The 23,345-nt window shown below is 40.7% G+C and overlaps 1 protein-coding gene across 1 annotated transcript; it reads right to left on the bottom strand.

The window, feature by feature from the left end:
• Positions 1–111: 111 nt before the first annotated feature.
• kiss1ra (KISS1 receptor a) lies at positions 112–21,427 on the bottom strand. Its single transcript, XM_033649843.2, has 5 exons — positions 20,116–21,427; positions 15,002–15,126; positions 6,120–6,255; positions 5,717–5,955; positions 112–4,143 (listed from the first exon to the last, which is right to left on the bottom strand). Exons 1-5 carry the CDS (start codon positions 20,369–20,371, stop codon positions 3,763–3,765), a joined length of 1,137 nt encoding a protein of 378 aa, XP_033505734.1. The 5' UTR covers positions 20,372–21,427; the 3' UTR covers positions 112–3,762.
• Between the last annotated feature and the right edge of the window lie 1,918 nt (positions 21,428–23,345).

The following is a 23,345-nucleotide window of genomic DNA, read 5'->3' as shown; positions in this document are numbered from 1 at the left end:
CTCTACTGGCAGGATAACGCATGATCGGCACCAGCAAAGTGAGTTACAGTTTTAAATAGTTCCATCACCTCTTTCCATCTGTTTAACCATTCAAGACAAACAAATCATCACTGCTGTTCAAGTCATTTGGCCTACCCAAACATTTAATGGTCTCTTGGTTTTATTGTTAGAGGGTGAAGTGTAAGTGAAGATATTTCCAAACAACCAGAACAGACGTGAAGTAAAGTCACAATGTCAGAGTAAGCCTAGATACAAGAGAATACTTAATGAAAAGCAAGAGACATACATATTATTGATGACATCAGTTCCAATGGATGCACATTACTCTCTGTGGAAGAAATGCAGCACGATAAGTATACAATAAAAAGCAACAATCGTTCATTAGCATCATCATGTTAAGACCTTTTTCACAGAAACACTTACATAAATAAAGTTTGTGACACACTTCATACCCTTCATGTCATGTCATTTATTCCATGCTGATGAAACTGAGTGACATTTCCTTTTATTGGCAAAGATTATAATTATAGATGAAGCTCTTATCACTTCCTGCTAAAGTTGTGAAACTAATTTGAATGAAATTAAAGTCAAGGTGCCTTTTTCAGTCAAAGAAAGTCATGTTGATTTGTGTGGCTAGGAAGTATTTGCTGTGCTAAAACAGTAATTAGTTCCTATTAGAGAACATGTTGGCGGTCATAGATAAAAGTTTGTCCTCTGCTGTTTGCAAAATATGCTTAAATATTACCTCAATTAATGAGAGCTTTTAGTTGCCTGTTTAGGCCAAAGCAGCCAAGAGCAGCACTCTGGTTTTCCTTTCAAGAGACTTTGATGTAATTCAAATGAAGCCTTGATGACAGCAAGTCCCACAGTGTCTAAAATTCAAATGAGAATAGCATTAGCAGATTTTCTATGAAGTTCTGATTTTGAATGTCACTGTGTGGGATGTTTAGAAAAGGACTGCATCTAAAAGCGGTGAGCTGGCAGCAGTTCTGTAAATATATTAACAAAGAATGGCTGTATTTCCATCTCCAGACAGCTGCTCCCTGAACATGTTCTCCTCTAAAGGCCACACAGGTCGCCTCCACTGTTTAGAATTTAGTCCACCTGACAAGATCGTACAAGGGTGTTCTTCCTCAAAGGTGTGACAACTGATTCTGATAAACAACACCTGGATGCACCACGTGAAAGTGCACGTGCAAGACTGTGTATGTGCGTGCGTGTTTCTAAACCGTGCACACGTGTTGAGGAAGGTGTGAATGTTTTTGTGTGAGAGACAAAAGAAAGATAAACACTGTCCATGCTTCACCGGTTGTGACCCCTGCTTCAGCCAACTCCCACTCATCACGTTTGGCAGCAGAGAAACTCACATTCACTCGGATGCCGGCTTTGTTTCATTGGATTCTCACCAAACAGAAACTTAAACCCTGTGTTATCTTGAGCTTACCATTTCACATCAGGTTACATGTGGTGAAAAAAGAAACAACAAACAAACACCAAAGAGTTATTTTCAAAACTGGTCTCACAATATCGTGGATGAAAATATAACTTAGACAACAAATGTTTTGGTTAATTGTTTGGCAAGTTTAACAGAGAAAGGAGAGGGGCTCCATCCTGCAGAACCACCCTACAACAAATCCACAACTTCAAAATACAGCCTGTTTTTTAAAGGATATGTGACAGTTTGGGAGATGTCCCTTTTCGCTTTTTTGCTGTCATATTCTGTGCACTGGTTTCCTTTAATGTTCAGTGACAAACTTTGTATCAATGGGGCATCCATGTTTGTGTGAAAAGTCACAGTTTTTCTTGTGAACGTTATTTAGCAGTTGGAAACTGCAATTAATTACAGTAACTCCAATATGGCATAAATGCAGCAAATATACAAAGCTGGAGCCAGGAGGTGCTTACTTTATCTTAGCATACAGGGTGGAAATTAGCAACTCACTGGCTAGAATAAATGTTGGCATTTTATGTTCCTGCAAACCACAGATGTATAGGCTCACAGTTGTATCTTATTACTTAGAAGGTATTTTGAAACTTTATGTTTTTTACATTTCAACAATGCTGTGCTCAACATTAGGTTATGTTTAAGCACAAAAACCACTTGGTTATGGTGAGAAAAAGATCACGTTTTGGCTTAAAATATCCAGTTTTGGTACAATAATCCCGGCAGGAAATGCAATTGCTTATTGTGGCACTATCCCCTTGGAAACACGGTACTGGTCGCTTAAAAACCCTCATGTTTGGTGACTGCAACGCTGATGGAAACAGCGATGACTGGCTAAAAGAAAAAAAGTTTGGTCTTTTGTTAGTCTCAATGATTTGCAGCTGTCTGCAGCGTGGCAGGCATCTTGCCTAGGTGTCACACCATCCACCATGCACAAAAGTAACATATTTGTAGTTTGCAGAAATGTTCATTCATCCATCCATCCATCCATCCATTTTAGTCATGCATTATCTAGGGCCTGGTTTTTGGGGGCAGCAGGCTGAGTAAGATACGCCAGACATCCCTCTCCCCATCTTACAGAGGAAACTCATTTCAACTGCATTTATCTGCAGTCTCATTCTTTCGGTCACTACCCAATGCTCATGACCACTGGTGAGAGCTGGGACATAGGTGGATTGGTACAGTGAGAGCTTTGCCTTCCTGCATAGCGCCCTCTTCAACACAACAATACGCCGTAACACAGTGCGGCGTCAGCAGTGATATGACAAACGTACAAACGTACAATGCTAACATTTTCTACTGACAATCTGCCTGGAAATGAATTGACTCATATGTTGTTTGTTTCATCTGTGTGCATCTGAGTTTTGTTGTTTGTGTTTTTTTGTTGGGAAAATTAAAGGAAATAAGGGAAAGAGATGCAACAAAAGTTCACGATTTGCTTATTTTTTAATTTTAGATAGGGCTGGTCTAACTGTGTCCCCTGGTTCCAGTCTTCATCTTAAGCTAACCTAATAACCTCCTGGCTTTAGCTCCATATGTTAACAGTCACAGTGGTCTTATGTAACTCTGCAAGAAAGCGAAAAGGTTTATTTTCCAAAATGTCAAACTTTCCTTTAAGAAATTGTGTAGTACTAACTGCTTCCCAGAATGACAGACACAGAAAGAGTTAAACTTGCCTTCTCCTCTCCAGTGATAGGAACAAATGTCAGCCACATAAATGAAAGAATAACATGTCATAGGCATCTGTTCTAGAGTAATAACTGTCCATTCAAAATGCACATTCAGCCTTCAGTCATTTCCAAAAAAGCATATTCTCATGTGTCGTAGAAGACATAATATCATCAGCTGTCCAAATGCTGAATAGTTTATAACAAAGCTGATGACCCTGTCAGCCATGATCTTACAGGGATTAGGACTCCCGGTGGCAGTTTTCAGGCAAATCTCCTCTTTCGTCACCCGATGTGAACGACTGTCTGACTGTGTTATTTGGCAGTGGTGTTTGGCAGCTCGATAGATGATGTTAGTGCCTGGCCTTGGCAGTCAAACAGGTAATATATTGTGCCAAACACTGTTAGTGTCCATCTGTATTATGAGTCTCTGTTTCCCCTCATCAATTGGTTAATCAGTTGTATTTATTAACATAACTTAAACATGTCTGCCAAACACAGTCTGTCCTTTTGAAATCAACCAGTTGCTCTCTGAAGACTTTCACACACTGAACCCATGGCTGGAAAATGTTCAGTATTTTATTGTCTTCTTGCAGCGATAGCTCTGGATGCAAACAATAATCCCATTCTTGCAATTTTGAATTGCCAGATTTAATTTGTTGCATTATTATTGTTGCCTTCCTCTGCAGCAACAAACTTGATCTCAGCGTTGGCAGTCCTGGAAGCCATGCTGCTATCTCTGACCTTATGCTTGAACAGAAACGGGAAGGTTTTCCTAAAGGACTTTTGGAAGGTGGCTCCCATGAAACCATAAACTATGGGGTTGACCGAAGAGTTGGCGTAGGACATGCAGTTGGCCCATGTCTTGATCTTGTATGTGGCGTAGTTGGGCTGGTAGTTTGGATAGAAAGACTGGAAGAGGACGAAGATCTGAATGGGACCCCAGCAGATGGCGAAGAGGAGGACGATTACCACAACCATCTTGGAGACTTTGCTTCTGATACTGATAGTTCTCTCAGACAGGAGGTTGACCTAAAGAGGAAAGGATGAGAGGAGAGGTGCGATCAAACCACTGACTGTGTATAAAGATGGATAATGCATCTCCATTGTCTTCTACTATACAAAAAGCCAAAATATCTCAAGAGTACCGGCTGCTGCCATCTTTCACGGTTGACATTATTTAGAGCCAGAGTCTGCGCCATTCAACTAATCCCGACAATTGCCATTTATCTCAAGCACACCAATTAGTACGCACAGCTGTCAATCATGAATACACATCCCCTTTTATGGCAATGTCTGGTTAAAACCAAAAAACAAACAACAAAGAAAGTTGTTGTGTACTTTGATGTTTTAGTTTGGCCCATGTCTCATCCACTAACATGAAGTGAATGGGGTATACGACCTTTACTGCCACCAGCCACAAGGGGGCAATCAATATGTTTTGTCTTCAGTTTGGGGAGCTGTCATGTCGTCCATCTTTACTGTCTATGGTTCAGAAAGAAAGCAAAGAGAATTTTTACCATGCATTTGCGTAAATTTGACCACTGAACCATTTGAGCAGTCTGAGTTTGTACCTCCCAACAGCCAATGTACCAACTGTATAAACATAGCGAGAGGCTAGCTAGCAACTGAGTGTGTGAACAGCAGGATGAAGTCCTACGAAAGCCCCAAGCACAAATGTTTTGCTCAAGTTAAGAACATTTTCAACTCAAACAGACATGTCTTGGCATCAGTTTGCATATTCCATAGATTGTAAAAATAATGGACGTAGCCACCGTGACGCCACCCATTGGTTTGTGGGCTGCCGTTTTGAAGCCTCGAGTTTGGCACATAGGTTGTAAAACTGTTTGCACCAGAATCTATGTATTTTTTTTTTGGACAGTCGGGGGCAGCGTAAACAAGTGGTAGACACAACAGTGACATACCATCACCTTTCAAGTTGATATACCGCATTCATAAGAAAGAGCCAACTTACACATCCATCAGTTACGCAGAGCAACATGATCATTTATTCGGAGTCATGTTGGATAAAAATAATATTGACTCCTCTTATAGCTCTGTCTTTGGTCTCCACCAACTCTTCATCTGACTCATTAGCTGCTAAATGCTCCACTATGTTAACCAGCTGGTTGCTAACTTTGTCTGCATGTCATTTGATCCTGTGCAGGTAGCGTACAGTTGGTTTTTAGATCATATACACTGAAAACAGATGCCTGCTGCAGCTGAAAACACCACGGGAGTAGTGAGGGTCAAGTTAAACATCAAAGCTACAGGCTGTAAAACAAAAGCAAAGGGCTAAAAGATGCTGAAACGCTCCACGGAGCTAAAGGAACCTGCAGAGTTGGGTTATAATTTTCTGTGGGTTTGTCACTATGAGCGACACCTTTTATATTACACAGTCATTTGATCCATTGTTATTATGTAAAGCTGCTTTAAAGAAAAGAACACACATTATAAAGGGACAGGTAGTGCCACCATATAAAGAAGAGAAGAGCTTTTTAACTTTAAATTATAAAAGTAGTAATGAGGGTTTGGAGTCAAAACTTTAAGCCAAGTCAAGCAATTACATTAAGCACAAAACAAGCAAAACAAATGTTGTCCGTACCTGATAGTTGTTATCTACAGGTTCCACAGTGGGCTGGCCCACCCTCTTCACCATCAGAGTGTAGCAGAATGAGATAGTGAGGACAGGCAGCAGGTAGGCAGCAATGAACTGGTAGAGGATGAAAGCCCTCTCATGTGTCTTTGAGGGAAATCTCTCCATGCAGTACTGCCTCGGGCCGTACCAATAACCCTCCTCTATACGCTGGTACATTAAAATTGGGGTGGAAAGGATGAAGGAGCCTGGAGAGGACAAGGACTGCGTTAGCTGCAGTGGTTGAGATCATTCACATTATTTTCCTTTCCCTAATTATTCATTAACTGTGGTTCATTAATTAAGAAATGAAGACTTAATGTTCCTGGAGGGAATGGAGGAGAGTCATTTTCATTCAACAAGCAGGACGTACCAATCCAAATGCAGATGCTGACAATCATGGCTACTCTTGGAGTGCGATGGCGGAGAGATTTCAGAGGGTAGACAGTGACGTAACAGCGGTCCCCACTCATAGCTGTCAGAGTGATACAGGTGGCTTGGACTGTCACCTGGGAAAGATAGTAAAACATATACATGGATTATATTCTTCCCTACAAAGACATGCACTGCTATTCCAACCCTGTCTCCTGGCAAATAATTTTCCATTCTACAAATTGGCGAGAGCACATAACAGCATAATGAGGAAATTCTGTTAATTAACATATCTTCCAAGTTGCTGACTGTATCTGAAAAATGTCCACTGACAACATCAGTTATTCATTTTTCCAATAACCCCCCATAGCAACTAAAGCGTGATCAAAGTATTTTATGTTCAGACGCAGCACGTGTTTAAATGAGCTCTATATGATATTAATATACCAGCAAACCACTATTTGCTATGTAAAGACATAGTGGTACAATGGCGTCCTGAGCAGAGGGTGAAGTCAGGATCTCTGCGTGTGTTATAATCTAAGCTTCTTTGTTCGTTGTTGGGGAAGATGGTCCGGCTGCATGTGTATGTTAGTACATGTGAGTCACCATGTGTGTATCCCACTGGCTAGCTCATTGCTGCAGTACTGCAGCACATAAATGACGTTTACTGCTGATATCAGAATGGTTTTGCTAGAGTTATGCCATGGTCCCGAGACATTGACTGTCTGGTCTAAGGTTGTCATTATCACAGCTCAGGTTTCTTAGGTTAGGTTTTTTATTTCATTGTTTCGTGGTGTTTCCTGTTTTACTTTGAAACTCACATTTCCTCTCGTTTCAGATCACTTCACTTCCTGCCCCTGTGTGTTTTCCCTCCCTTTTGATGACTTCACCTGCGTCTCGTTGTCCTTCCCCTTAGAGTAGGGGGAATTTGGTGTGTCAGTTTGTCTCAGTGCCAGTTTGTCTTAGCTCCTTGTGTGTCCAGCCTTTCGTTTCCCTCAGTGTTGTATTTTTTTCTTGGTTATTGGATTTAGTCTGTTGATTGCCTCTGCCTCCACCTCATCCCTGTTGGATTTGTTTGCCTTCACTGATAGCTCTTCTGTGTACCAAACCACCTTTTGATGAGTAAAGACTGTGTATTTCAACCCGAACTGTCTCCAGAGTCGTGAATTTGAGTCCACTCTCACCCGGTTCACCGGTTGTTAGTCATTAAACTCAGTCCAAATTGTCTTAGCTCGTCTTGGCATTTGGGCAAATCCATCCATCCATCCATCCATTTTCTAACCACTTATCCTCTTGAGGGTCGCGGGGGGACTGGAACCTATCCCAGCTGACATTGGGTGAGAGGCAGGGTGCACCCTGGACAGTTCGCCAGACTATCGCATGGGCTGACACATAGAGACTATTCACGCCTACGGACAATTTAGAGTCACCAAGTAAGCTATCCACAACCTGCATGTCTTTGGACTGTGGGAGGAAGCCGGAGTACCCGGAGAAAACCCACGCCAACACGGGGAGAACATGCAAACTCCGCACAGGAGGGCTCCCGGGATTGAACCAGGAACCCTCTTGTTGTGAGGCAACAGCTCTAACCACCACACCACCGTGCTGCCCCAAAAGCAAATATCTTTAATATCATTGTAAATATATTGTTAATTGTTTAGTCTTTGCTTATGCAAATAGTAAAGTTCAATGTTGCGAACATTGTCATTGACCAATAACAGCACTCTTTCCAGCACCAAACAGGAAGCAGCAAACCAGGTAGACAGTCAATTTGAAGAGAACTCTGGGGAGACATCAACAAGTCTCAATTCTGTTGTACTTTGGAAAAGAATAAGAAACTGGTGGAGCTGATGAGTGAACAAGAGTCTGTTTAATTCGGCATGTGTCTGATCCACCAACCAGCACTTATTTGACAAGAAATCCTTATTTTTGAAATGGTTCACCTCTCATTCCTACTGTCTCCTCCCACTGAAATAGAACAGTTAACCATGGAGGCTGGAAAAGTTACACTTTATCTTTATGAATCATGTCGATGGAGAACTGACACAAATACTGTCAAGTCAAGATATAACACCTAGAGTTATGTGTTTTTGCGGACATTGTTTATATGTCATATTTCTCAAAGGGGGTTTGGCGTAATATTTTCCACCAGGAGCAGGATGGGAAACAATCTCAAGAGCAATCTAGCTGTTGTCTTGGTAACAGTGACCCTGCAGGATCCCCAGTCTTTGCAAAATCCTATAGTGTGAATAAAAACTCATTGTTTTTAGATGTGAAGGGGTGTCAGACTGTAGTCTTTTAAAAGTATGTCAAAGTCTTTTCAAAGTCCTCTAGAGCATGGCCGGCATTATAGATATTCTTTCCATAGAACACCCACACATCACAGTTTCTACCACTGACAATAACTGCAGCACTTCCTGTGGACAATCCTTTGGATTTATCCATAGAGACTTCACCAAACACTGAGTGTATATAAGTAAAGTTCATGGAGCAAAAGTTGTACAACAGATGTAAGATGTCGGACAATTTCTAGTGCCAGAAGTAATGCAATTTTTGGGTAGATACAAAAGTGCAGGCTATTAGAGGAAGTTGTTTTCTCAGCGCGCCTGTCACAAACTAATGCAATCTCCTAAAATAGCTTGGGAGGCTTAATTGCAACAGTGGTTGGCCACCACCTTTCTAATAGCGTCCTTTGCATACAGTGTTGTAGATAATCACCCCTCATTAAGAAGCAAAAGAGAAGTTCAGTCAGCGTTTTTTTGTCCTGCGTTATTTCAGACTCGCTCTCCAACTTGTCTGAGTCCTTTGCTAATGAGCTCTCGTGCTTTTAAACTGAAGAGCATGCAGGAAGAGCGAGGGAGAGGCGACACACAGAGGAACAGGAAGACGGGAAGCAGAGCGGAGGCTGCATTTGCGATAAGTATTTTTAATTAGCATATGAACAAATCATTCAATTTCATTTTTAATAGGGTTCAATGATGCTTGATTCAATTAAATCCAGACGCATTAGCAGAATGCTAATTTTAGGGCCAAATGAGGAATTCATGCTACAAAAGAAATGCTCAGGTTGGCTACTCCGAGTTTGACTCCCTCAGTCTCCAATATATTATAACATAAGTCTCTCAGTCATTATGTTCTGCAGTAGAACGCACTCTCAGAATGGAGAGTTTCTATTGATGTCTTCTTTTCGTACACATCTGTACACTGATTTTCAGCAGAGGAGGATTAGACAGCCCTCCACTTTCATCCTTTTCACAAAAATGATATTTTCTTCACTTCAAATACACGGACCGCTAAGGGTAAGCTTATCCATATTGCTTTGAAATGTGTGCAGCAGGGCTAACAAATGAGAGGTCAGAAGTTCTCTCGATGCTCTTTTCCAAAGGGGATCTAATTTTGGCCCTCTTTTGCCTATTTCTCTTTCCACCTCTTATCTGCGACTGTGAAGCCAGCACCCATTACCCTTCAGAGGTTCGGAGCACCACATCAGTGTTTCAAAGGATATGATGAGAGAGACAGAAAGGGGTCACGATAAGTTCAATGTTGAGGCCACTAAGGACGGGGGTACCGCGATTCCTCAGTTTATAAGACTCTGGTGCATTAAGGACACACTGCCTTGTTATCTTCAATGCATATTGTCTGTTCAGAGGAATGGGCTTGGACACTGCAAAGAGAATATATTTAGATCATGTCTCTATCTTCTATCACATGTTTGTTCTCATTTCTTTTAGTGAGAGGAGGAAAGATCAAATTATGTTTTACACTAGGATTTTATTGGGGTTATATTTATTTATTATCCACATGCTGTTCTTGTTAAAAAAATATATATATATCAACTCTAACAACTCTTATTTAATAACAGCCTGAAGTGCAGTTTTTCATCATCAAACTTGTAAAGATAAAAGAATAATAAAGACCAAAAGAAGGAATAATACATAAAGAATAATAAAGAAAAGGAGGTCAACATAACGTATTCAAGAAGGACCTCTGCATTTCTCTCTTGATCTTTTACCATCATTGAAAATATAGTTTATCATATGTAGCTTTGAAGAAAACCCCTGATTTATTCAGGCCACCCTTTTAAATATTCTGTACTGTTGTAAATATTGACGTAGGATGGCGAGGAGCTGTTTGTTTCACTCTTCCTTTAATCATCACCTATTACGGTAACATGATATCTCAAGACAACATTGCAGATAAAGAGAAGTTGTGTGTTTGCAAGCTTTTCTCTCAGCACAGAGCAGATGTAGGCCTAAGGGAGTGAAAAGCTGAAATCTCTGTCTTGGATCCATTTGTTGAAGATGGAGAGTTCTTCAAGGGGATGAGAAAAAGAAACCAAAATGAAAGCAGAGATGTAGCTCCTCACTTTCAAAAAGATATAGAATACAAGTCCTATCCTACTTTGTGCAGAGAAGAAATAAATATAATACAGGAATGAATGAAAGCTAGCATATGTCCTGTTGTCCAACTTTACCGCAGTACAAAACTTAATGTTGCTTTTCTCACCCATTAAATCACAGACAGAAGGCCGACTTTCTTTTTTCCCTTGTCAGCGCATTCTTGTCTTTCAAGTAACACCTGTTTCGATAAATACTGCATTTGAGATTTCTTGCACCTAACGAGGGAATAAAGCCCATTTTGTCTCCTCTAGAGGCTGCTGAATTCATTGCATCTAAAAGTAAAGTCAGTTGGGAGGATGGTGCCAGAGGACGGACCAACAGGTTTTTAAAAACATGCCCATGCTGCTCTCTAGGCTGTGCAGGCATGCAAGTTTAATATTATCCTCATTAAGTGGTATTACTATTACAAGTTTCCGCTGTTAAACATGTGGTTAAGAGTGCAAAATTACCTGTACAGTACTTCACCAGTGCAGCAAAATTTGCGCTGTACTTGTGACTGTGAAGGATTTTGTATTAATTCTATTTCATAGCCTAATATGAACGTCTAATATGACGTTCTCCAGCTGTGGCGAGTTAATGCAGCTTTAAATTCTGTTATATTCTGTTATTCTATGGCCTTTGTTTTTGAGTTTTCTGTTTGTGTTCCTTGTTTTGTGTTATTAATTCATGTTTAATCTGCTTCCTGTTTTATTTTGTAGATTCTCTCCTCATGTGTCATGTCTGGTTTTACTTCCTGTCTTTGTGTGTTTCCTGTCACACCTGTCTTCTTTCAGTCTCATTAGTCCTTCCCTGTTCCCAGAGTCTTTCCTTCACATCTGTCCTGTATTAGTCTTCTTTGCTCCACCCCAATGTTCCCCCTCCACACCCTTGTTCTTAGCCAATCCCCATTTCCCTCCTTTTGCCCATATCCACCTACTCCAGCTGTGTCTCGTTCTTGTGATTAGTTTTCTTTGTATATATATCTGTGTGTTTCCCTTTGTTCTTTGTCAGTTTGTCCTGCATTCATACCCACTCTCATCTCCGTGTTCTTGGTGTCGTTCTTGGTGTCGTTCCATGCTCCGTTTCCTGCCTAGTATCTTGTGTTTGGATTATTTTTTAACCATGTTCAATGTATTTTCGTGGTGGGTTTTCAGTTTAGTTTTTGTTCTGCTTTCATTTGGACTTTTAGTTACTTGCCTGTTCTGGATGTTTTTTAGCTCGCTTTTTGTTAAAACTTCAGCCTGCTCATTAGTCTGCATCTGGGTCCTCCCTGAACTGATTTATTCCGAATATGACTTCACCTTGTGCCAATAACGTATGCACACTGAGAGCAAAACTTTCGTGCGCTAAAATACTCGTAAAGTTTCCATCAGAAGCCTTCCTCCATCAGAGGAAGGGGGCGCACAGAATGATTTCATGACTCAGACAGCCGACTTTCAACAGGTTGGATAGTAATATACAGGTAGATGATGATGATGACGAGGAGGAGGATGTGGACTACACACAGAATGAGGAGGACAGCTCAGCTCCTGCATGCAGCTGCGGTGCCAAATGAAAGACAGGGAGGAAGTGGTGACAGCCAGATAGGTAACTCCAGTGGAGATAGATTTTTTTTGTCAAGTCTTGCAAATAAAAAAATAAAACATTGGAATCAGTGTGCAAGGTTTCTGTGTGCAACTGTTATTTTCAGATGATGGATTAAAACAGCACATCAGGAAAAAACTGAATCAGTGTGCAAAGGCCTTTCGATAAGACGGATACCTCTCACTGTCCTAAGTTAACAAACCCTGCCTAGAAGCACCTCTAAGTCTTCCTAATTACCACGTTACATCTTGTTTGTGTGGCTGCAAACATAGTAGCTTTGGTTTCAGCTTTTTAAGTTACTGCTGAGACTTCAGTGTGGATCAACAAACCTTTCAAGCCCTCAGCTGTTCCCTGCTGTGGTACAATCAATTGTACTATATGAAGTAGTAACAGTAGTGGGGCAATCTGTCATGTAGTGTTGCTTAAACAAAGACTGATGATGGGTGTAAACAGAGGAAGCACAGTTCACTCCACCTGCCCTTTGGTTCTCTTCATCGAACTGCGGACATTTTGAGACATTAGATTAACCGTCGATATTTCTTTGAAAAATGTCTGCAACTGAGGCAAAAAGACCAGTGAGTCTCATAATCATCCATAAAAGCCTAATTAACCTTCTCCCATGCACATTTAATAATAAATGATGGAATGCCCTCCTTCATAGAAACTTATTAAAATGTTTTAGAATGCATGGTTGAACGATAAAAGGCAGAGAAATGGTTTGATGAGACAGACAGAAAATCACACAAAGCAACAAGAGGACTCCTGCACAGACAATTTCTTTTCCAAAATAAGGCCCGGGCTCAATAGTCATCCTCAGGAGTCTTTTTTTTTTACCAAGGACAAGCTCACATGGCACTAGATTCCATGTTCAGATGAATAAACTAAATCACATTTCTGTGTTTTCTATTAAAAAATGCTTTTAGCCATTCTGCCCGCGAGCCTCTAGACTGACACTTTATTCTTTCATACTCAAATTAGTCATGACCATCCCGTCGTTCTGCATTCAAAAGGAAAAAAAAATCCTCTTTTTAAGTCTGACAGATCGTCTCTTCCTCCCTTTTAGCTCCATAATGAATGAGATACACTCTTAACCCAACCTCCAAACCAAACAGAAATTTAATAGAATTCACCACATATTTCAGTGAAGCTCAGTTTTCTTTCGAGGACAGTGATGGTTTACATTATGCATCTTTTGACAACTGCTTATTATATTAACTAAACAGGAGCTGTAGCTCTTCTGTAAGATCCTCACTTACAGTAGTGCCTTGTCAAGCTACTTGGGTCTGGGTGGTAATTGAGCATATTTTTAGTAGTCTATAGTTATTAGTGCATGGATAATGACAATGTAGCAGAGAAACATGCATTTTTAATGTCTGAGCTTCATGCCCACTCATCAGCACATGTGTAATTAAGCATATTTTAATTGGCTATCCTCTTTGAATAAGCCTCATGGAGTTAACGGTTTGCTGCCTTTCCTTGTTTGCTCCTTAACGATGGATTTGTGCAAGATGCACTAATCTCCTGACATCACCAGACCATATAAAAAATGCGAGTTAGTCTGGATAATCTCAGTTAACTTTTGATTTCTAAGGAGCGCTCTCAGCTGCTGTGGATCAAAATGCCTCAGGACACAACTGGGTAGACCATGGCAGATGGTGATATTAGCCAGTCCGCAATGCCAGGGATCAGCACACGGACAAGACTTATGACATACCTTGGAAAGACTTGTGGGGGGTACCAGGGTCACTGCAACAAGCCATCCAGTCCCTGTATGACCACAGTGAGAGCTGCGTCCGCATACTCTGTGTAAAGTTAAACATGTTCTTGTGGGTTTGCCCCTTGTCACCGATCCTATTTGTGATATTCATGGACAAGATCTCGGGGCACAGCCAGGTGGAGGAAGGGGTCCAGTTTGGGGACCTCAGAATTGCATCTCTGCTTTTTGCAGATGATGTGGTCCTGTTTGCTTCATCACACCATGACCTCCAGTATGCACTGGGTCTGGCCTGCTGCCCCAACAACCAGGCGAGATTACAAGTTAAAATTCCAATGCTGATTAGAGATGTCAACGATTAAATAGTAGAGAATGGCAGAGAATATTTTTGATCGTAACATGCATGTAGGTCTATAGGTTAATTTTTGTACTCTTCAGTCTACTACACTGCTCACCACATGGGTCTGGTGGAGCTAACGTAAGCAAGTGGCGCCGCTTTATTCAGTGATTTCTGCTTGTACTGCTGTCCATACCCAACAGGGAGTTAGCACATAAATAAGATGGCTCTGATCATGTGTAGAGAGTTTATTGCTCCCTTCTGGTCTGATGGTGGCACACATCTAAATATTTCTCTAAATTGTATGTTATTGCAACCTGTAGATTTTGTTTTCAGTGAGCAGTTGTTTTGTGCTTCTCCTCGTGTCCTTTTTCTTCCATTGGGGTTTGGTTGTTGCTCAGACATCTTTTTGAGTTACTGTCATCATCTACCAACTGCATAAATGAAACTCTTTTGAAAAACCAGCACTCAAGGCAACAATGACTCTTTGTAGACTGAAGCTTTCTTGAGACCTTTACTGTAGTTTCAAAAGGACAAGCTGTGACCTCCTTGACTGGATGAACAGGATGGGTTTTTCTATGACACACAGTCCAGTTATGAAATCAGTGAACATTTGGCTGCTATTGGTAAATGGCATCTGATTGTACCAAAGTTCTAAATGTCATTGCTGTGAGTAAATTTATCAGATTATAATAATCATCAGGGTTTGTCCAAATTTAAGAGCAAATCCAATAAATAACCGTTTTTCAGTCCCTTTTGTAGAAAGCACAGAAAAATAATACTTCTTTGCATGTGAACGCACATTCTGAGTCAAGGAAAATATAATTATAAATATGATAGGATTGAAAAAATGCAAGACATGTGTTTACCTGCTGTAGGAACGCAACAAATTTGCACATGAAGTTGCCAAAGATCCATCCAGGGAGAGGATAGAGGGTGGCAGTGAAGGGGACGCAGCACACCAAGAAGATGATGTCAGTGGCTGCCAGGTTTGCTGCACAAAGAGAAAACAACATACAGGTTGTCTGGTGTTTCACAGATATTGTGACTAAGGTTGTGTCAGCAAAATATTACATAGATTATTCAAAGATTCAAGAGAACAACTATGAGTGGATATGCTTTTAATTATCTGACAGTGACATCTGGTAGTGCATTGTTATGTGTGCAGGCTTAATGACACCACATTAGAGCTAAAACAACTCAAGTAATTTTTCAACAAATATGCAAAATATCCCTTGTTTTGTCTCAAATACATATATTTGCTGGCTTTCTTGGCAACAATTCCTCTGACAGTGTTTCCCACAGAATTAGCTTCTGTGGCCATAGCTGACACGAGGAGGGTGACCCAGATCAGCAAACTTTCTGTTGCTGCATTAACGTTATTGGAACACAGCCGATTTAATCTAAAGAAGGCTAAAAAAACAAGACTGATTTTCAATGGATGCTCCTGTAAATTCAGTCAGATGCTGTACATTAAAATGATTACATTGTTGCTCTAAGATATAGAGCATTCTATGTCTATATGAATTAAGGAATGATTAAGTTTCACTTTCACTGCGCTTGTTACTCTGCTGCTCTGTCTGTGCCCAGAGAGCGCTTTATCACTCTGAGAGTGTGGTGCTCTGAATAACCACATTGTAATATAACGTTATATTCCAACAGCACTCTGAATTAATGGGAAACTCTTTCCAACTTAAATGACAAAATACACAATTTGTCCATGCTCCATGTTTTCTGGTGCCACTATCGGCAGGACAATATAATTTGTCTGCGCCTTCCAAAACTGTCTGTTTTACGATGTCACAATGGTTACATCAGAAAACAGAAAAAATCAGGCCCCCAGGAAGTACGCCAGGCTTGGAAGCCAATTTTCGAAGTGGCCAAACAGTGGAATTACAACTGACACATGATGTCATTGGGCCCAAACAGACTTTTTCCCATCAGTAGAGCATCACAACCCCCATGAAATGACTCATTTCACCATCAGAATTTAAAAGACACAATGCGCTCACTTAAGATTAAACCCTTAAGACTGTCCTGAACTTTCTGAGCCATTCTTTCAGATAGCATTTAGAAAGTCTAGAAGAGCTGTAAGATTATATCATTTTATCCCCATTCAAGTTAGAGGAGTGCTAAACCGGAAGTAGCTGGCTCAGCCTTTGGAAGTCACTAGTGTGCTTGCACTTTTGGCCCAATGATGCGGAAGCAGCGCTCATCATTTTGGTTATTTCATACCACAGAAATAGAGCTTTTTTTGCTTTATTTGCCACATAGTAAATTTCATAGGAATGAATGGGGTCCCACCTCCAATGCTGTATGCAGGTCTCTTTATACATCCATGGTTATAATGTCAATTATGTTAAGGTTCGGGCATCTTTGTTGCCATGGTTACAATAATAAATAATATGGTTAAGGTTTAGAAAGTATTGTGGTCATGCTTTAAGAATATATATATATATATATATATATATATATATATACATATATATATATACATGTATATGTATATATGTATATAAAACAACTGTTGGATGCAAACAGGAAAAGAACAGTGGTCTCCTCCCGTGTTACAGTCCGTGTTAAATCCGGCGCAGTTATAGTTTCAAGGTAATGCAGCTGGCCAAGAACAAAAGTTAACAACAAGCATCGACTTACACCTGGGAGAGCGGTGTTTGCGTCCCATAAGATTATAAAGCCAAACCCTGTTCTTTTTTCCTAAACCTAACCATGCGTTAGTTGTTGATGAAGAAAAAAACGTCAATTCGCATTGTACTGACTTTGTGCGTTTATTTTCTAAATGGTAAATTTCATGCTTGTAACAGGCAAAACTTGACACGGCCTCTCAGAACGTCACAACCAACGCACCCAGGGTATCTTTCATGTCGTATCTGGACATGGAAAGTCCATGACCAAATGTTGATATGCAACGAGATCAGAGTGAGCATGTGTTGGCCTGATGTATTGTTGATTCATCCATCAAACCCAAACTCCTCCTGACAGAAACTTTACTGCCGTATAACAACAACATTTGACATCCTCCTTTGCTCTCTGCTCAGTGCAACCCTGAGCAATTCCCATGCAGTGAATCCTCCCTTCTTGTTTTGATGATTGAACTGTTGTCTCTGTCTCCACCAAAGGATTGTCTCACAAGGCAAATCATTTGAAGTACTTCAGATTCAGCATGTATTTACTTGATGATGCGCTGTAGTTGCTTTTAGAAAAACTGTTGATGGACTGACAACAGGCCGTGCAGTACACCTACACACACAGGCTCTTACAAAAACAAAATGCTTGATTTAAATTCACATTGCCCGCCCAATATCTTCATATGAATACACACAAAAACACAAATTCATCTTCAGAGAGGACGCACAGCAGAGGTTGTGGTTCTAATATTATCAGTATGATCTTGCTTTCCCTGTTTTTGTATTTAATCTGTCACTGTGACAAATATGCCACACTGTTTCCTATTTCTTTACCAGCTGATCTAATCCTGTTATAAGAGCTGGAACGTTATGTTTAGAGGGTGGGCAGCTGGTGCAGGCGCTAATCTAATGTTGCTGAATATTAAACTGATTCAATGCTCTGGCCTGAGAGTATTATTCAAGATTACATTCATGTCACATACACATTGCAATATGTAAACACAGACACAAATGGTTCCTTCAGTAAATTAGAGTTGTAGAATCAGACAAGCTTATTCACATACATGTATCTATGCCATGCATTTTTTAACATGTTTCTTATTTTAATTCTTATCTCCTGTGGACGTAACCTCAGTTAATCAATCACCTTTGCATTTCTTCCCAAGTGACATGTCAGCGCTCGATCAGACATGTTGGAATTGACTTCAACAGGAAAAATCAATCACCCTGGTTTCAAGTCAGTGTGCACTGAAAACCAGAGGGGACGTGAGGCAGGTCCATGATTGATGGGCTCCTTTGATTTCTCTTGTTTGACTTGATACAGCTGAGATTAATGGAATTCCCAGATGACATCTATACACGCATTTCTCCATCCACTTGCTTTTATTTGCATTATTAATTTTAAAATAATCTTGTGAAAAAGTTGTTACAATTGGCTGAGGTATATTGGTGTATTAACAAACGCAAAGTGCAATGGAAACTGGCGAATAAATTACGACGTTCATGACGCATGTGACTTAAACGTCCGCTTAAGCCTCTGCTCAAATGAAGAGACACATAAAAATCAGATCTGTGTGGATTGAATAAATACGTACATTAATAAATTATCTCCATCACATTTTCTACATTGTTAACTATCGTTTGAGGTTTGACTTGAGCTCATTTAATTATGTCAACATCGCGTCAACTTCTCTGCAAAAGTTTATTGGCACCTGACAAGGGAATTAGTGTTTATCTGGATGTGTTCAGGTCTTACTATTCACATAACAGTAGTGAATGAGCAGTGATAGTCTGGCGACCTGTCCATGTCAGCTGGGATAGACTCCAGCCCCCCTCAACTCCCAACAGGAGAAGTGGTTACAGAAAACGAATGAATGAGTAGGGAATGGAAGCGTACAATAATTCATCTTTCCTTTTTGCCATTTTTTTTTTAAACTTGGTTATAACTGGTGCTACATTTGCATGAAAACCAGACATTCAATTCCTTTTCATGATGCAAAAAAATTGAGATACTTGCAGTGCATTTCATATTCATGAGTTTGTTTACATGGACATCAGTTACCTGATTATGACCAGGTTTCTGTAGTGTCCCGTCAGTATCTCTAAGCAACCCAGATAAGGCCTTATCTTGTTTATGAGCAACCCGTATTTATTAGCTATTTGTATTCCAAAAGAAAACTGGATCCTGTTACATGTATACATCTTATTCTAGTTATGGAGCACCACTGACTGTCTGACTGTCTGCGCAGGCACGTCTTTAGCCAAGTGACGTAACAGAAACACCAAACAATGGCAGCAGCGCCAGGTTTCACATTTGTAATGGTGACGAAACATGAATCGAGGCTGGGTATTTTCATCCACTGCTCCTCTATCCTTTACACAGTGACAGTGACAGGCTGGTACCAGTGTGGAGATCAGTGTTATAAGCGTAATGTAATGTTAGCTCCTTTCAAGAATAACATGAGCTCAATACATAGTGTGTGTGTGTGTGTGTGTGTGTGTGTGGTTGAGAGAGAGACAGTGGATGCGCTGAGAGCAGACAGCTGTTGGCGACTGGTGCAGAGAGAAATTAGCAGTAAGTTGTCAAGTAGTAGCAAATAAACACGTCTGTGTTGAATATTTCCTGTCGCTCTCATCTCCCATTGCTGGTTTGTTTTTGTAAACACCACAGATGTCTGGGCAAATTGACTGCAGTAATCAGTAACTGGGTTACAGTGTTGGGAGGGTTACTTTTGAAATGTCATGGGTTACAGATTACTGGTTACTCTGATGCAAACAGATGCAAAGCAACATAATGATTGTTATATTCCACATATAAAACTGTTAAAGAAAAGTATGTATTTGGATATAACCCCTTTGTAATCACCATCTTTTTTCTCAGTAACTTCAACAGATATATTACACATCACTAGTTACTCCCCAACATTGTTCATATCCATGTAAACACACTCCATGATGTACTTTGTTGTTGGACTTTTAACATATTTTATTATTGATTACTTTGACAACATGAACCCCATACACAGCCAAACCTCTGCAAAGGAGCGCAAACAAGTGAGACACATTTTAAGCCCGGAGCTCTTGAGTTATTAAAAACTGCTTACTGCTTAGCGAAATTACATTCAGCCTCTTTGTGAACCCTGGAAGCTCTTTTGAACCCACTGTTGGCATGCACAGAAGCGTTGCTGCATAGATGAAAGAGACAGACATCAAAAAGCTAAAGCATATATTTGAAGTTGATGCACTGGGGATTCATAGTAGAGTCAATATCCTCACTCACTGATCCCAAATATGTCCTGTTTGTGGTTGTATTTTTTTTTGTTTTTGCTCTTACTCACCTATGTAAAAGTTGGTTGCTGTCCTCATCTGCCTGTGCTTGGAAATCACATAAATAACCAGAGAGTTGCCCACCAGTCCGACTAACATGATAAGGGAAAAGAAGAGAGGGACCAGCCAGGCATCTGTGAGGAAAGGGTGCTGATCCCCTTCCTCTTCATCATCGTCATCCCCTTGTCTTCCTAGAGAGAAGTTTGCCCTGGAGCCGTTGATCCACACCTGCTCGGTGGAGTTCCAGAGTTCCTCGGAGGAGTACATCGTGACAAGACGGGCGGTTTGAGCGTGAGGGAGATGGGGGAAAAAAAGTGAAGTCGAGAAGAGATGGCAATTAGGAGAGACGGTGAGCAGTATGTGTCAGCTGCTGAGTCCTGGGTGCCCTCAGGCTCAAGAAAGGAGTGAAAAATGGATAGTCAGAGATGGAGAAAGAGGAGAGGAAAATAAGGGGGGGGGGGGGGGGGGGAATAAATCAGGTAAGGGAGATGCACAGGAGAAAAGTAGACGAAAGCGCAAGGTGCAAAAAGCTGACAATGGAGACTAGACTATGAGGTGAGTGTATCCAATGAAAAAGAAAGCAGCGAGGCATCAAAAGGAAAAGTTTGGCATCATGAATGAAAAAGTCATGGTATGGAGGAGACAGAATGAAATATCTGGAAGACAAGTTCGGAAAAAGACCCGTCAAGTTGTGGAGAGAGGTTCATTTCGTCGCAGCCCAAAGCAGGAACATAATCAGGGAGGACACAAAAGAATAGGAAGTGAATGAGAGATGATGGAAGTGCTTTTTTTCTTCAATTGCGGCTGAATAAATCTGCCCCCCTGCTGCTGCCACATCACCCCTCAGAGCTTGAAAGCATGCTGTGCTGCTCACTTGCGAGATATGGAAGCCGCCAGAGAGCCCTGGGGATTAGTTCATAAGGAGCAGAGCGTATGCTGAGAGGCAGACGGATGTCTTCTATGAGCTTGGTCATGGAATACCTCAAGGGAAACAATCCACTGTACTCGCAGGTTCCTTCAGTTCGTTTTCACCTCTGTTTACCAGCACTATTCGTCCCCGTAGTGAGGTTCAATCATTTTTTCACTCCATATCTTCCCCTTCCATTTAAGAGTCACTTGATTCAGAAAAAGAAGACACAGACTTGCGTTGGAGTTAATATTTGCTCTGTAACCTTGACAAAAGTCTGCCTGCCAAAATGTGTTGTATTTAAAAAAGAGAGGAAGAAGAAGAAAAATCTCAAGCATCACCCGGTGTTCATTCTCCAAGCGCAACTGAGCTGATTGTGATTCAGCCCTGACTTTACTCAAGCAGAGAGCAGAGCGACGGAGATGCGGACTGCTTTATAGTACGAGCAAGAGCAAGGATACACAGACGCAGTGGGAAGAGGAGGTGCACACACACACACACACACATGAACACGCACACACAGTGGGTCTGAATGCACGTGGGCTCCAGCATGATTCTAGGACAAATAGCTGATGTCAGGGTCTCCTAGCAACGTTATCCCTCCATCCATGTTTTTGTAATAATTTGCCAAAAGAAACACGCTCTCCCTCTGTCCTGTCATTCTGCACCATGGGGAATTACAGCAAGTCTTATGTCGAACACAGATAACATACCTCAGCACAGAGAGAGTGCAGACAAGAAATAGCAACAGTATTACTGTCAGATTGTGTGTCAGCTTAAACCCTATGAGCTGTTAGATATGCTTAGTGAAATAAAAGTTGTACTATACCAGTATACTGCATCACCTAACGCTCATTATTTATCATGTATTCAACATATGATACAGGTTTCACTTTCTAACAGTATTATCAGTTCTTACGTTTGACCTGACAACCATATACTGCGGAAAAGCCAATTATGTTGCCTGATATCACACAGAATGTCAACTCATTACATTGTTTTCACCTTCAGTCTGACGCTGTGTCAACTCGGACCTAATCAGTCATTAAAAAACCAATGTGTTTGGCTGAGTCTAACACCATTATAAGTCCAAACTGATGTGTAGCCATGCCACCATACTGGTTCGGCCAGAGTGTTAATAGTGGAGCTAAGCGAAGTGAAGCAACCTGCAATGTCAGGCGATATTGTGAAGACATGTCAATTTAGAAAAGCCTCAATAGCAGCATCTGTCTCGACTGTAATGGTCGCCATTGTTGTAATTAGGGCTGTCCCAAATGCTTTGAAGCTTGGAGGAAGGTAATCAATGTCAAAATTAGTGTTCAAATGCCTCATTTTATGTGTTTGTCTGTTTGTTTGTTTGTTTGTTTTTCTTTAATTATATTTGCATAAACCTAAAAATCCTAAATAGCCCATTAAATAAGTAATAATAGTCCAAAAACTTTTCACCACTGTTGTAGTCTACAGTCTTTTTATGTTTTCACTTCTCTGCAGGCATACCTATGAGCAAATTTTTTTCTATGGGGTATGGCTGTTGTTTATTTGATGTGATTATGGCACATTCTGTGGCCAGTTTCGCTTCAATAAAAAAATTAAATTCTGATTTTTGTCCTTCTCTCTCATTAGACTTACAATTACAATAATAGCAAAGTATATACATAATGACCGCAAGTCTGAGGAAAGTGTGATAGTGAAGTTTCAAATATCTATGGGTAATTCTCACTCAAGCTTTGAAGTCCCAAAAGTTTGTTTCCGGACAGCCTTGCTTGTTATTGCCCCTTATTGGTTCCCGCACACCACTTGACAGTGCTTGAAAAACACTTGATAACAGCTTGACAGCAGCGTTCATCCCCGCATGGAGCTCAATGGATAATTTTTTATTTCAGCCAAGAAACCCCAGTTTAATGTCATGATGGTGGAGTGGGCACATTCCAAGGTCTGGACTGGGGGGCAACCAGGTATGGCTAGACTGAACTGAAAACAGACACGTGGTGTGAAAATATTTTTTCCTGTTTCACTGAAGATATTTTCTTCCCAGCACATGCAAATTTAAGGACGTGCATGTGCCTCTCGCATTAACCATATGTTGGCTGACCAATTAGCTGCAGTTAACGCTAAATTATAAGTTCAGTTTCAAAGTGTGTAGCTCCTGATTAACAGAACATCTAATGCACAATGGAACTGTGCACCAAATTTGTTGCAAATTAAGCAGTCAAGTATATGAAAGCTGAAAAAAAATCTGATGTTTTACTTTTGCTGCAAGGCTTATGAAAACCAGTGATAACTAATGAACCCTCCAAAGAAAACACACAATGTCATTTACATACTGTATGTACA

Source organism: Epinephelus lanceolatus, chromosome 12, assembly GCF_041903045.1.
Source record: "Epinephelus lanceolatus isolate andai-2023 chromosome 12, ASM4190304v1, whole genome shotgun sequence".
Lineage (NCBI taxonomy): Eukaryota > Metazoa > Chordata > Actinopteri > Perciformes > Serranidae > Epinephelus > Epinephelus lanceolatus.
The sequence above is the reverse complement of the archived record's forward strand: the minus strand, read 5'-3'. Positions and strand labels throughout refer to the sequence as shown.

Coding starts and splice junctions, on each gene's coding strand:
- kiss1ra (XM_033649843.2), bottom strand. CDS start 20,371: ATGTACTCCTCCGAGGAACTCTGGAACTCCACCGAGCAGGTGTGGATC. Junction 15,127..20,115: donor AGCAACCAACTTTTACATAG/GTGAGTAAGAGC, acceptor CTCTTTGTGCAG/CAAACCTGGCAGCCACTGAC. Junction 6,256..15,001: donor TTGTTGCGTTCCTACAGCAG/GTAAACACATGT, acceptor TATCTTTCCCAG/GTGACAGTCCAAGCCACCTG.